Source organism: Archocentrus centrarchus, unplaced genomic scaffold (assembly GCF_007364275.1).
Source record: "Archocentrus centrarchus isolate MPI-CPG fArcCen1 unplaced genomic scaffold, fArcCen1 scaffold_26_ctg1, whole genome shotgun sequence".
NCBI lineage: Eukaryota > Metazoa > Chordata > Actinopteri > Cichliformes > Cichlidae > Archocentrus > Archocentrus centrarchus.
The window spans coordinates 1,177,743-1,192,726 of record NW_022060256.1 but is presented as its reverse complement, the minus strand read 5'-3'; the positions used below and the strand labels follow the sequence as shown (position 1 = coordinate 1,192,726).

General features: G+C 41.7%; 1 protein-coding gene across 1 annotated transcript in view; it reads left to right on the top strand.

The window, feature by feature from the left end:
- Nucleotides 1-11,708, top strand: part of abca2 (ATP-binding cassette, sub-family A (ABC1), member 2) — a 104,936-nt gene extending 93,228 nt beyond the window's left edge. Inside the window, 10 exon segments of the mRNA XM_030723442.1 lie at nucleotides 950-1,070; nucleotides 1,240-1,418; nucleotides 4,212-4,353; nucleotides 5,824-5,958; nucleotides 7,049-7,152; nucleotides 7,251-7,343; nucleotides 8,616-8,718; nucleotides 9,051-9,188; nucleotides 9,277-9,486; nucleotides 10,378-11,708. Coding sequence (XP_030579302.1) covers nucleotides 950-1,070; nucleotides 1,240-1,418; nucleotides 4,212-4,353; nucleotides 5,824-5,958; nucleotides 7,049-7,152; nucleotides 7,251-7,343; nucleotides 8,616-8,718; nucleotides 9,051-9,188; nucleotides 9,277-9,486; nucleotides 10,378-10,413 — 1,261 coding nt within the window. The 3' untranslated portion in view covers nucleotides 10,414-11,708.
- Nucleotides 11,709-14,984: the final 3,276 nt, after the last annotated feature.

Sequence of the window (14,984 nt, the reverse complement as noted above, 5' to 3'; positions counted from 1 at the left end):
AAGACAAATGATGCAGAATGGTTTCCTGCTGATGCATAGCTTTAAAATATTAGGGTTCACAAGAGTTGTTTTTTACCTGGTCTGGATAAGTATGGGCAAAACATATGGGAAAATATTTGGGTTTCCAATTATCTTTTCCAAACATCACCCACAAAAAAAACAGACAAGATGCCGACATGACCAAAGTAGAAGCCTTCCTGTCATGGCTGGTGGCACAATACAAAAAGGTGGACCCACCTGCAGACACAGAAGAGGCAACAAAAACTATTATTATTACTATTATTTACGCCAGGCCAAACAATTTCAAACAGGAATCAACACAAAACAATCTTAAGAAGTAGACCATTCACAGCAGCTCCAGCTACTGCAGATCTCAAAGGAGATGAACACTGGAAACAGGTGACACAGGTAAGGGTTGTTTCTATGGCAGAGGAGAGTCAAGTTAATCTACTTGTCCAGAGATGTGAATCCAATGAGAAAGAAGGAATTTAATCTTGAAAACAGGCTTACTTGGCAGTGGCAGTGAAAATCAGTCCTTGGAGGGGTAGTTGGTTTGCTGTTCGCAGATTAGTCGTCTCCAGGAGGGCAGACAGGGAGGCTGGGTCAGAGAGTTGTGAGTTGCAGTGGAGTAACAGAGAAAAGGCCAGTACCAAAACTGCAGGCGAGTGAGGTGAGTCAAAGGTTTTCCTCAGAACCAGACAAAACCTAAACTCAAAAGCTCAGTCAAATTGATTTCCATTGTTAGTTATACTCTTTATGAGAAGTATATGGTTAAAATGTTGACATAATATAAACCCTGTAAAAATCTCCAGCATATGTTTCTGTAACTCCAGATGAAGGTGCAAGTGATGTTTGTACCTCCCTTCTTGTGGTTGGTGAAAGACATCTAAAGACATGGAATCACTGACGTAAGTATGCTGAAAAATAACTGGAGTATATGTGTGTGTAGGAGGGTGTCGGTCAGTTGCCAGCCTATCGATGATGATGATGTAGACGTGGCCTGTGAGAGACAAAGAGTGCTGCGTGGAGATGCTGATGATGACATGCTGAAGATCGAGAACTTGACGAAGGTTAAATTTGAATGTTTTGTTTTCACATACATACTTTTGCTAACTTTCACACACCTACATATTTGAAATTATTTGTATAGTTATACCATTACAGTCAAATTATTCTGCCCTTTTAAAGTGGTCATTATGATTACATGGCTAAAAGCCTGGCATATTCCTTCTCCCACAGGTGTATAAATCCAGGAAGATGGGACGTATCCTTGCAGTGGACCGCCTGTGTCTAGGTGTCCGGCCTGGTGAGTGCTTTGGATTGCTGGGAGTAAACGGAGCTGGGAAAACCACCACCTTTAAGATGCTGACAGGAGATGAGTGTACGACTGGAGGAGAGGCTTTCATCAACAGAAGCAGGTTAGTTGCTGCCCAGAGATTGTGCATGGGCACACAAACAAACAGAAGAAGCAGCCCACAGCCATGATACTCGGTTTCATATCATATTCATGTTTAGCAGGTATTATACATGATTGCTGTAGGTTTCTGCTCAGGCAATGGTGAACCTTTGAATGGTTTAAAAACACAGTTACAAACAACAGTTTCTTGTTTGATTGCGCTGCATGCTTTGCTCCTTCTAAATGGCCTAAATAACGTGTCCTATCTGGATTTAACGTCTAAATTGTGGAAATTCACTTTTTAACTCTTTGCAGGTAAATTGTGGGATACTGCAAAGAGTTAAAAGGTGAATTTCCATAATGCAGATCAAAGGTAAAACTGGTGTATGAGTATTCCATCTCTTAATGGCTCTGAGAGGTTGTTCTAGTCCTTTAGACCAATAGATCTCTGGGGCCTATTTTCCTGGCCACTAATGGCCACCTAGCCTTTTAACCAAGTGCCCAGATCATTAGAGAAGGGCTGCTGTTAATGGGTGTGGCTGTTGATTACACTTGACTATTGGGTTGCTAGTTGTTGTATCAGCAGAGGATAATGGATAGGAGGCTGTTAGAGCTAGGTGAGTGTCCTCGCTAACAGCTTAGATAATTTCTGCAAATTGGTAATAGGATAATACTCAGGTGTTCAGAAATTCTGACCCTTTAATGGAGAGCTGGTCCAGACTCCCTGTACAGGGGTAATCTGGGATCTGACAATCCATACATAGAACACAATACATACACTTTAACTATCACATCGATGGTACCATTTTAATTAATGTGCATGTCTCATGGAGACTCATAAAGACACACGGAAAACATGCAAACTCCATGCAGAAAGGCCCCAGCCACAGATCACACCAGGAACCTTCTTGCTGCGAGGCAACAGGGCCAGCCACTGCAAGTAAAGAAATATGTTATGACAAGAAATTAATATCACTCATTATTGCTGTCATAATAAATTACAACCACATGTCCAAATTCTCTACTCATTTAAGAACTGGACAGTTTGTGTCTGCTAACTACATCTAACTCCCATTTAGGCTTCAGGGGAAAAAAACAAAACAAAAAAAAACAGGGCAATTACAGCAGCCTTACAATAATAAACAGTTTTATAAATTCATTAGATATCGCACCATTTTGCATTTTCCATTTTTATTTTAATGTTAAACTTTTGACACAATAGATCATATATTATTAAAGCAAGGACTTGTCTTTCAGGCACATCTTGGTGCGTGCAGGAACCGCTTTCATCTTCATTAATGTCACCAAGGCTGCTCTGCATGTTTTCAGCTAAATATGAACCTATGACTGACCTCTGACCTTTAGCAGTAACTCAGTGAAACATCTATGCTGTGGCTGTCAGTGAGCCATCATCTATCAGTGAAACTGATTTTAGATCAGATTAGAAACAGTTAAACTGCAAACGTTAAAGCAGTTTTTCTCTAAATCTCATTACTCATTTTTATCCAGTTATAGCAGAAATAATGAAATTCTCCATTAAAAAAATTAGTTAAGTAAGGGTGCTGTTCCATCAATAGATTCAATATTTACTGAATAAGTATTTAATCAATTAAATGGTCATAAACTGAACTTTCATGAACTGCAGCAAAAGCAGTTTTTATTAAGTAACAAACTGACCTGAGGTCAGCTCCGCCCCCGGGGTCTGCTGCACACAGGTCAGTCTGAGCTGTTTGTCCACATTTTTATCTTCACTTTCTGTCTCCTGCAGTTTGTCCGTCAGGCTGCAGCTGAATAATTAGATTTTATAAATCAAAAGTAAAATTAGGATTCAGCTTCATCTGATGATGATTGAAGTTGGTTAAATAATGACAGCAGACAGTATAAAAGAAATTATATATTTTATAACAAACTTTTATTCTGTCTATGATGATGACAGATTGGACCGATCTGATTAAAGTGACTCCTCATGTTCCACACTGACTGTTCTGGAACAGGAAACTGTTGAATGTGTTTCCTGGGATAGGACCCAGCCCAGTTTGTTTTTCCTGAGTTTACCACCAGATAAACATCCTAAATCAACCTACCACACAGCAGTACGACACAACAGAACATGGACCCCTGGACCCAAAAACTCATGAGACAGGACTGAACTTAGAAACACACAGGTTTTCCCAGGAATTTGAGAAATACTATAGACTGATACTTACTTCTAATCCCTACTCCTCGCTTAATCCTAAGCCGAGTCTTTAGAATTTTGGTATGAGTTTTCAGTGTGCGTGGCTCTACTACAGTCAGCAGAGCTGATCCAGTACAGAGCTGTCAGGTATCTGTCCATCAACTTCTTGCTAAATTTGCTACTCCCTTTGTGTCATAATGTCAAACTTGTGACTAAATTCAGACTCTAGCACATCAATTAGGGGTAAAAGACTTTACTGGACACAACACAGAATAATCAGTGGATGGGAGAGTGACGGCACAGGCAGGGCCAGGAGCTCTGTGATGGTGAGGAGAAGGGAGACGTTATCAGAGGTATTGCGGCAGGTTACTCGGAGAATGTGGAATTAAAGTCTTACTTGACCACTAAACTTTTCACTGAAGATTGAGTTAGTATCTCCATACAAATACTAAGGAATTGGATTGATGACTCTCTCTGTTGCAGCTCACAAACTTTAACTTCAGCAAGTTAAATGTCTTCCTTTCCTCTGAGGCTTGTCCACATCTCTGTAGAACAGTTAGTTGAGTTTGTGCTGCTGAACTGATGCCAAGCACATGCGTGAATGTGTATATGTGTGTGTGTGTGTGTGTTTCTGTGCAGTATCCTGAAGGACCTGTTACGTGTGCAACAGAGTATTGGCTACTGTCCACAGTTTGATGCTCTGTTTGATGACCTGACAGCCAGGGAGCATCTGGAACTTTATACCCGCCTCCGTGGCATTCCTTGGAAAGACCAAGAAAGGGTCAGTCGCACACAGAGAACACACACATATACAACTTTGTGTTTCTACTAATAAATTTGATCTCATTCTGTTAAATTTACTTAAGTAAAACAGTATATAAAAGTATCTTTGAGTATCTCTACTAACTACTTCTTACTTGCTGCCAATATTATGCTGCCAAAACCCCAGAGAATCACTTTGTGTGTGAGAGAGTTAAAGCAAGAGATGGGGGAGGGGAGGGGAGCAAACAGCAAGCCACAACTCAATCAAATGTGTGCATATGGTAGTGTGCAAATGTGCTCCAGAGTCTCTTTTCATCTGAGTATCCAGGATATATGGCCAAAGATCTGATAATACAGTTACAAAATACACCCGTATGCTCGAATATGGTGTTCATTATGGACAAACTGTGCTTGGCACAGAAGTCCAATAATGGAACACCTCTTGGGCTCGGATCAGGCAGGCCGCTCCTCCCAGTCCACCTCCCCTGGTCTTACTGTTGTTGCCCACTCCATTGAAGTCCTCCAGCTGGGGTGCCTTCAAGTGCTCCACTCAGGACTTCATGAAGGCTTGGTACACTGAACTGCTGTTCGGTGCATGAGGACAGACAGCAGTCAGGCCTCGTGCCCCAACCTGAAGATGCAGGGAAATGACCCTCTCCTCCACCAGGGTGAACCCCAACATACAGGCACTGAATCAGGGAGATTCAAGTATTTCCACCCTCAACATCAGGCTCCTTCCCTGCCAGAGAGGTGATGTTCCAGTGGCCAGATTTATTAAGTGGTGATCAGGGCCGCTGCCCCTGACTGCCACCCGACTCACAAAGCACCAGAATATCCTGGGTATGATGAACTTGCTTAGTTTTAGGCTACACAAGGACAGAGTTGTAAAATAAAAGCCTCACTGTCCCTCAGTCCATTGATGGTTTGTTGAGATTGTGACCTGTATAGAGGGTCAAGAAATTAAATATGAGACAAAAAGTATGTTTCTGTGGGATGTTGTGAGATGCATTAGTGATGCAGAGAGGCATTTAAAATGCAGAGATTTTCTTTAAATGCAACTTTCACCGTTTCCTTGCAGAGATCCACCTCCCTCATATTTGTGTCATTTTTCATCAACTTCCACAGTTACTGCATGGCTTGTAACATAGTGGTGACTTGTAATTATCCACTTTAGGTGTAGCGTGGCCGGCAAAAGATGGTGACATGTTAACCTGCAAGGATCTTTACTGCTTCCTTCAGTCATCCAGGAAAAGACAAAGTTTAGAAAACTGCTTTACAGTACTGACTTTTAAAATCTAGAGCCAATCAAAATCTTCGATATTATCTCAGTATGCAGGATACGGGAACACATATTGAGACGATACATATTGGGACAACTGCTATGTAGCCCCACATTAAAAGGAACACCTGGTCACCCTACCTGTGTTTCCTCCGCAGTCTGAACAGCAGATTACTATCATTAGCTCAAATTACTCTTTACCCCCTGTAGGTGGTGCAGTGGGCATTGGAAAAGCTGGAGTTGTCAAAGTATGCAGACAAACCAGCCGGCACTTACAGCGGAGGAAACAAACGCAAGCTCTCGACTGCCATTGCTCTCATTGGGTACCCTTCACTCATTTTCTTGGTAAGAAGTCAGAACAGATGCTTTCTCTGCTTTTCAAGTACAGTTGGAGCAACATAGGAGCTCATTGGGTCAAACTGCTTGTTTATAGCTTCAGTTCATTTTTGGAGGTTGTAAACTATATTAACATAGGAATTTACAGTGCCTTTAATATTGAAGTGGAGTAGTTAAAAGTATCTGTACTTCAGTAAGCTGTAGTTGGTGATGGAAGTGCTTAAAGGCATTGAATAAAGCAGTGTATGAATGCGTGTGCAGATAGGTGGAGGAGGCTTGTAGTAAAAGTGGCTTTGAGTGCTCAGTCAAAAACCAGTCCATTTACCAAACATTGATATTTTTGTTAAAAACATGGGAAATTTATTGTGTGTAGTATTATATCATAAGTTACTCTGTGAATTCTGCCCCTAGCTTGGATTATATTTTAATTTCTGTGTGCAACACCAATAATGTGTTCATTTTACACAATATGATCCTTATGATTTTTAAATAACAGTGTGATATGAATACAAAATGTTGCAGCATAACAACAGTTTTACTTAATCCCTGCAGTGACTGTGTCTCTGAATACCGGTGGAGACAGCCATTAGCATCAAGTGTTTGGTCAGCCCAACATTTTCCTCACCAAGTTAGAGTTAAATGATTAAAAAAAACAAAACAAAAAGAAAATTCCAGACTAGTCAGAGAAATATTAGAAAGAACAAAGAATCCATCAAAGTACCCACCCAGTAATGTTTAGTGTAAATACAGAATCCATAGCTGTTTGAAATGGTAAATGGATTCGTTCTTATGCAGCGCTGTTCTACTCTAGCCGAGCACTCAGAGCTCTTTATATAACACATTTGTATTCACCCATTCACACACACATTCATACAGGCACTGTTTTCTATTTCAGAGTGCTTGCTATCTACCATTCACACACATTCATACTCCAATGGTTGCATCGGAGAGCAACTTGGAGTTTAGTATCTGTCCCAAGCAGCCAGGAATCGAACCACCAACCTTCTGATTAGTAGCTGGCCTGCTCTAACTCCTGAGCCACAGCGACCCAAAATGGTGTTGTGTGTTTTTTGTTTGTTTGTTTGTTTGTTTTTTCCAGGATGAGCCCACCACTGGGATGGATCCAAAGGCCCGCAGGTTCCTCTGGAATTTAATCCTGGACATAATCAAGACTGGACGCTCTGTAGTGCTGACATCACACAGGTGATAAACCTTAGTAATCACATGCACATTCCCCTGGAGAACTTACTGTTACACCATGTTTTCACAAAAGTGTATTAAATACATGGTGTTTTCTGCAGCATGGAGGAGTGTGAGGCGTTGTGCACCAGACTGGGCATTATGGTGAACGGCAGGTTTAAATGCCTGGGCAGCATCCAGCACCTGAAGAACAGGTGAGGAGGTTAACGATGCATTCTAACATAATTTTAATCAATGTGACCAACAGTAAAGCTGCCTTTGCAAACTGATGCATCCAAAAAATATTCAAAACCACAAAACATTACATGCGTGCAGATCTCTCTCTCTCTCTCTGTAGAGTTTTTAACAAGGCTTGAATTTCTAAGTATTTATTCACAGAGGTAAAGCCACATGCTTAGTTTGTGGAGTGCAGATTGCTGTGTTTAAGGATTACAATTTGAATCATCATTATGAGACTGAACACAGAGAAATATAAGAACTTGACTGATGCAGAGCAGGAACAGACATCTGAACATTTGCTAGCAAAGCTGCAGAAGCAGCGAGGACCTGTTACTGAGCTTTGTACCTGAGCAGTTGGAAAACTGTGATTTCCTACAAAATTGTTAAAAACATATTGAGCCATTCTCTGATGGGGGTTTACCAAAGATATTGTTAATTTTATGACTAAAACAGTTATCAGTGTAAGACTGAATCACAGAAAATGTGATGTAATCTCATGTGAGCATGAGACTGAACATGGTGACACCGGGCGCAGCTGTCAGGTGGCTGGGCAGAAGGAATCGCTGCTTTAAAATAATTATAATAAATGTGTTTACAGGTAAAAATATCTGTGTGTAAAACTTAATAATGAGTCTGTATTGATTTAAAGAAAAAAATAGTGGCTGCATGGTCACCGATATGTTTACTTATCAAAAACTATGACGTGTGCTTTTTTTCTTTATTTGTTTATTAAATGTGCAACAACTGATGTGAATCATTACTGGAGGTGCCAGCTAAAATTTCTGGGACTCTACTGCCCTCAAAAACCAATCAAAAGTCACGCTGGATTTAAATTTGGGTGTTCCTTCAGGGTCATCTTCCTTCCTGGATCGCTTCCAGCACTGCTGCTAGTTTTAGATTGTTCAGTGTTCAGAGAGCCCATGAGCCACAGAGCTCTCCTCCAGTGTGACTGCTTCACCTTCTATTTCATTTTGACAAAGTGAACAAAGCCAGTCTGTATGTTTCATAATACGAAGGCTCACAGAAGCTGATTGTTGCTCTTTCATTGACGTCTGTCATGAGTGCAAATAATCAGAATAAACATCAGTGCTGTTTGGGGGCCAGAAGTGCACAAGAAGATGAACTCAGAGGGAATGTAGGCAAACTTTAAGTCAAGTGTGGCTTTTTTTTTCATAAGCAGAGGTGGGAACTTTATGATCGTGCCATTAAGCCATGCCCAGAGTCATGTTTCTCTTAACATGTTGTAGGTTTGGAGATGGTTACATGATCACTGTGAGGACTAAGAGCAGCTCCAGCGTCAAAGAGGTGGTTCGATTCTTCAACAGAAACTTTCCTGAGGCTGTGCTGAAGGTATATTACAGCAGTCATTTTCCCCACATAGAATCAAAGTTTTAGAGGCAGCACCGACCAAAAGCTCAGGGTCAGTTTAGTTCAATTCGGTTTTTTTAGATGGCTCAAATACACTTTAAAAAGTGCAGAAAGTTGAAGTCACTTAAAATTCTGGGTGAAAACAATCTACGTTTCTGCTTCTTTTCATTTCTGATCCAGCAGATCGTTTTCACTCAGTATTTTAAGTGACTTCAACTTTCTGCATGTACACTTTTTACAACATTTTACAATATTACAGCTGAGACCTACAGACCTGAGTTCATGTAAACGGATTCATGTTGTTATGTTTGCAGGAGCGTCACCACACCAAGGTCCAGTATCAGCTGAAATCTGAGCACATCTCCTTGGCTCAGGTCTTCAGTAAGATGGAGCAGGTGGTGGAGGTGTTGGGTATCGAGGATTACTCTGTCAGTCAGACTACTCTGGACAATGTGAGTGACACAGCTTCATGCAAGATATCAGAGAAAAAATGGAAATCAATGAATTAAATAAAGCAGCCTTTTTTTTTTTTTTGGCCAGGTGTTTGTTAACTTTGCCAAAAAGCAGAGCGACAACCTGGAGCAGCAGGATGTGTTGCCCCTGGGTAGCGGACAGTCCCCCCTGCAGCGCATCTTCAACTTGCTGAAGTCTCGACCGACCAACACAGAACTCAATGCTCTGATCAGTGAAGCACCGGAGGAGCTGGAGAGTGATGATGATGAAGGACTCATTAGCTTTGAAGAGGAGAGGGTGAGCGGATCCTAGCTGGATTTTTTTATTTTTACTCTTTTGAAATTTTGTTGCAAACATGAATTGTAGAGGAAGGGGTGCACAGAGCTACACAGCCCCTCGTTTTTGAAACAATATGAAAAGATTGTAAAATGTGACAAAAAAATACAGTATGTTGTACTTGGGGAAATACTTTCATGCAGTACCAATTTGTACCCCAAGGTGGTGCAGCAAGTCAGTGTAGCTTCCAGTCTGCTCTCCAATATGAGAAGAGGAGGAAATGCAGCAACACATGGAAGCACTGATACTAACGTAGAACGGCAGGTATTCTAGAGGAGAAGTTTTAAACACTTGAAAAGTGACCCTCATCACCACCAGCACAAACTTCAGGGAAGAAAAAAATGATAACAGCAGCAAAATAAGTGTAAAGATTGGAGTAGCTTTCCACCAATTAAATTCAATTTTATTTATATAGCGTCAAATCACAACAAACAGTCGCCTCCAGCAGACAGCTGGAGAGTAAACAATCTGTTTATCAAATAAACAGATAAATAAACACTGTTTCCTCTAGACTTCTAAAATGAAAAATAAATGCTATTAATGTTTGATTGCCATGCAACGATGGCTTCTAAAGAGAGCTAACCGTCTAACACCACTGACAGTGGTGTTAACTGGAGGATCTTAGACCATCCTAGCTGCAATAAGGCGACAGAGACGGGTTACACAGATTACCAGTCTATCACAGGACTAACGCAAAGTCAGGGAGTCATTTTGTTGGCCTTTAGACTCACTTTTTTTTCACCATTTTGTGTGTGTGTGTGTGTGTGTGTGTGTGTGTGTGTGTGTGTGTGTGTGTGTGTGTGTGTGTGTGTGTGTGTGTGTGTGTGTGTGTGTGTGTGCCGTGTTTGGCAGGTGCAGCTCTCCTTCAACACAGACACCCTTTGTTAAAATGAGCCACTTCAAAATGAGAGTGAAGAGGGGTGTGACAGAGTGACAGAGGAGGGATAACCAATGGGACACCATTGGCCTGAGCTCTGCACCCTTGAAGGGATGGAGCTGCAATCCTGAAGAGGACCAAAACTCTCTGCACCATCGAACATTTCACTTGTAGCTCAGTAATTCGGCCTCAAATTCATCACCCACGGTGGGACTGAGGTGGTTTAGGTGAGCTCCTGTGACTTGCAAAGCCCAGGCTGCAGATAGAGACTCAGCAGCAGGACGGCTTACATTTGGACCGAGGGTGGTTTGCATATTGTTTCTTTTGAGAATGTATGTGAGTTTCTGTCTTTGATGTTAAAAACCAGGTGTTTGACTGTTTGACTTGGTTTCTCTGAGCTGGTTGGAGCCACTCCTCATCAAAGACCCTAACCACAGGGCACTTGTTACTCTATCAAACTAGGCCTGCCTTGAGAGCATGCTGGGATGCTGGAAATGTGATACAGCCTATTTTTCTGTGGTAAGACGACTGGTTAATTTTGAATATCAAGGCAGCTATAGACTGCCATGTATATGTTTTTTTAATGGCAATAACAGAGAACTGAGTGAGGTAAGTGGTGGTGGGTGAGCAGTTGGCCTTTTCTTTGATGTCACTAATTAAGAGGAATGTACATGGCGCGGGTGCCTCCTTCTCTCACCTTGTTTGACACTGACTGTGTGGTCTCTTTCTACTGCGCTTGTGTTCTTAACATTTCATTATGTTGTGCACTCTGACAAGAAGATCCTCTATAAACGGGACACTGTATAATAAGAACAATAACTCCATCTGCGGTGAATATAATCAGCATTGTAACTGAGAGTGAGGTGAGTTTTAATTCCTGACAATGACTGCACTACCATCACTGTGGCACTAAAAGGAGCCATCAGATCAGATTTCCTGTATTAACTTGGGTACCCTCCATGTTTGATGATTTGCAGACTACCTTGTAATTTTTTATGAGATTTGGAGGAATCAAAGTGTGCAAAGTAGCCACACTTTACAAAAGCCTGGCTCTTTATCTGACTGTGTTGGTATGTGGTTTTAACTAGTCTCTCATGTTTTGTGATAACTCAGTTGTAATCTGTCCTGTCAAAAAGAACTATTGTTTTGATTCCTCTTTCACAGCTAACTGCGGGCTTATTTTTGGTGATTATTATGGCACTGGTGGGCTTTTTTCCTATTGAAGGGGTTAACATTAAACAAGAAAAACTCACGTGTTCTTTCTTGTCTGTGTGTGTGTGTGTGTGTGTGTGTATGTGTGTGTGTGTGTGTGTGTGTGTGTGTGTGTGTGTGTGTGTGTGTGTGTGTGTGTGTGTGTGTGTGTGTGTGTGTGCCTGTTATAAAGGAACTGCTTTGAAATCTGTGATTTTAATAAACATCAAAGCATCTCACTAAATCAATAAAAGGGATCGATCTGATGACAGCAAATCTATTGTGGAGTTTAACAAAGAAACTGGAGATATGTGGAGTCAGGATTTTTTAATATATATCAAATATCTCTGAACTTTATGTTATATTTAAAATAAATCTAAACTGTATGTTTTGGGACGTGAACATCAGAATCTTATGTGAACTTAACTTTTGATAACCCCACTGAAGCTCATGTATGATTAAACAGCTGTTTCTGAACTGTGCTCCACGCTGAACGGATGCTTTTGCTTTGTGTTTGTTTTCAAATCAACATTTCAGTGCAGTCCAAAAGCCAAAGGCCAGTCTGCAAACCTCCATTTCTGCTTCGTGAACCATTCCTTTGTGGATTCAAGTGACCTCACATTATCTTGAGTGCACTCTGATATGATGCAGAGTTCATGCATGAATCAAGCAAAATAGGCAGCAAAATAACTTTACACTAGTACAGCAGCATGCTTACACATATAAAGGTCATGTAAAGCTGAATTTGCCTTGCACCAACATGGTGGCTGTTACTTTTTAATTTTCTATTATTCCTGCCTGTATGTTTTTTTAGACACCTGAAGTTATGCAGTGCAACATGGTGGTGCAGTGGTTAGCACTGCTGCCTCGCAGATAGAATACCATCTGGAAGGCCTGGGTTCGATTCCACCTTGGCCCAGGCCTCTCCGTCTCTGTGTGGAGTTTGCATGTTCTCCCCGTGCTTGCGTGGGTTTCCTCCCACATTCCAAAGACAGGCACTTAACGGGGTTAGGTTAATTGGCTACTCTAAATTGCCAACAGGTGTGAATGTGAGTGTGAAAGGTTGTTTGTATCTCTGTGTTAGCCCTGTGACAGGCTGGCGACCTGTTCAGGGTGTACCCTGCCTCTCGCCCTATGACAGCTGGGATGCCATACATGCAGCGACAGATGCAAGGACTCCAGTAAGAGCTGTGGGGGTGGCCTGTGTGTTTACACAAACAATTAGTGCACGGATACTGCCATCACTGATAGACAGTGTTCAGCTGACTTGGGGCTACCAGCACTTAAATGTAGGCCTGTGTCCTCTTCTCTAGAATCAACCAGCTCCCAGTCTGGATTCAGGAGGCAGACACCATCTCTATGTTTAATATTAGGCTTAATTTTTTTGTTGTTGATCAAATCTATAGTTAGAGGTGACCCTGAACCCTCCCTGCAACAGACCTAGGCAGCTGGGGGCTTCCCATGATGCACTGAGTGTTTCTGCTTCGTTCACCTCTTTTCACTCTCTCTCTCTGTTTATACCCCACTGTGCATTTAATCAGTATTAATTTCTGACTCTTCCAACAGCATGTTTCTTGTTCTATCTCCCTCCTGTCACCCCTAACCAGTCACAGCAGATGACTGTCCCTCCCCAAGCCTGCTGGAGGTTTCTTCCTGTTAAAAGGGAGTTTTTCATTCCCACAGTCACCAAATTCTCACTCATAGAAGGGTCGTCTCATTGTTGGGGTTTTCTCTGTATTATTGTAGGATATTGTAGGATCTTTAGCTAACAGTATAAAGTGCCTTGAGGTGACTGTTGCTGTTCCTCATTGGCTGAGGAACTGAAACATTTCTTCACCAGATCAGAGCCAGGAGAATATTACCTCACTCCAACCGGATTTTGCTGACAGCAGGCTTACCCTGCAGACACGAGGTTTGTTAGAAAGGCTGCAGGTCCAGATGACATCCCAGAAGTTTTCACTGACATCTTAAACCTTTCTTTGACACATACTACTGTACCTGCATGCCTAAAAACTGCCACCATCATCCCAATACCCAAGCAGACCAACATCACCTCGCTGAATGACTACAGGCCAGTTGCACTTAACAACCTTTATAGCAAAGTGCTTTAAAAGACTTGTTCTGGGCCATATCACATCCACAATTCTGTCCTGTTTAGACCCACAGCAATATGCATACATATCAACAGACACCATAAACACTGCAGTCAACCAGGGAATGGACAGGGACTTACACAGGTTTGCTCTTGTGGTCTACACTTCTGCATTTCACACCATCATCCCTGATCAAAATAATGCTGACACTGGGTCTCAGCAAACAACTGCATGTAGGTACAAGATCTCACTGGTTGACCACAGGCAGTGAGACTGAACCCAAACATCTCCCCATCCCTGACCTTTAGCACTGGAGCACCACAGGGGTGTGTGCTGAGTCCTCTCCTCTACTCACTCTACACTTCTGACTGTACTCCTTCTTACCTTTCAAATATTATAATCAAATTTGCAGATGACATGACAGATCATCTTAGACGGCAGTTAGACTCCCTACAGAGATGACGTGCACATACTGACTGAGTGGTGCGATAACAATCTGACACTAAACATCAAGACGATGAAAGAGCTCAGCATAGATTTTAGGCATCACCAAGGAAAGCTCCAACCATTGGAAATACCCAGAGAGGAAGTGAAGAGAGTCTCTTTCTTAACTACTGTTCAATAGAAAGCATCCCTACATACTACACAACAGCTGACGAAGCAGCTCTCCACTAGATCATAAAATCTGCACAAAAGATCATTCAACTCCCTCTGCTTCCTTTGGAGGACAAACACAAGTCTTACTGCTACAGCACTGCCTGCAACATTGCAAAGGACATAACCCATCCACTATTCAGCTTTTATAGAATGAACACTAAACACTAAAATATGTGAAATATGTTAAGAACTGATCAAACCATGTTTTGTTCCAGATTGCTCAGTGTTTGGGTATAAAGTGAAGATATAGAGGGAAGATAATTACATGTAACCATGGAAAACTCAAACTCAAATACTGTTCATTTGACTTTTAAGAACTGTGAAATGTAACTCTGTAAGGTAAAAACCAGCAATCAGACCATCTCCTATGAGCAGCTCTTGGTGACACTGGGAAGGTCTCTTCCTTTTAACAGGAAGAAACATCTGGCAGAACCAGTTTCAGGTAGGGGCAACAATCTGCTGTGATCGGTTGCTGGTGATGGGAAATTGAAGACAGAAAGCAGAGACAAGGACAAAACACATACTATGGGAGAGAGAAGACAATATGTAATGATATGCATCAGTAGTATATAAACAAATGGGAAGTGAAAAGGTGAGTGGTGAAGAAAGGTTCAGTGCATCACAGGAAGCCCCTATCAGTC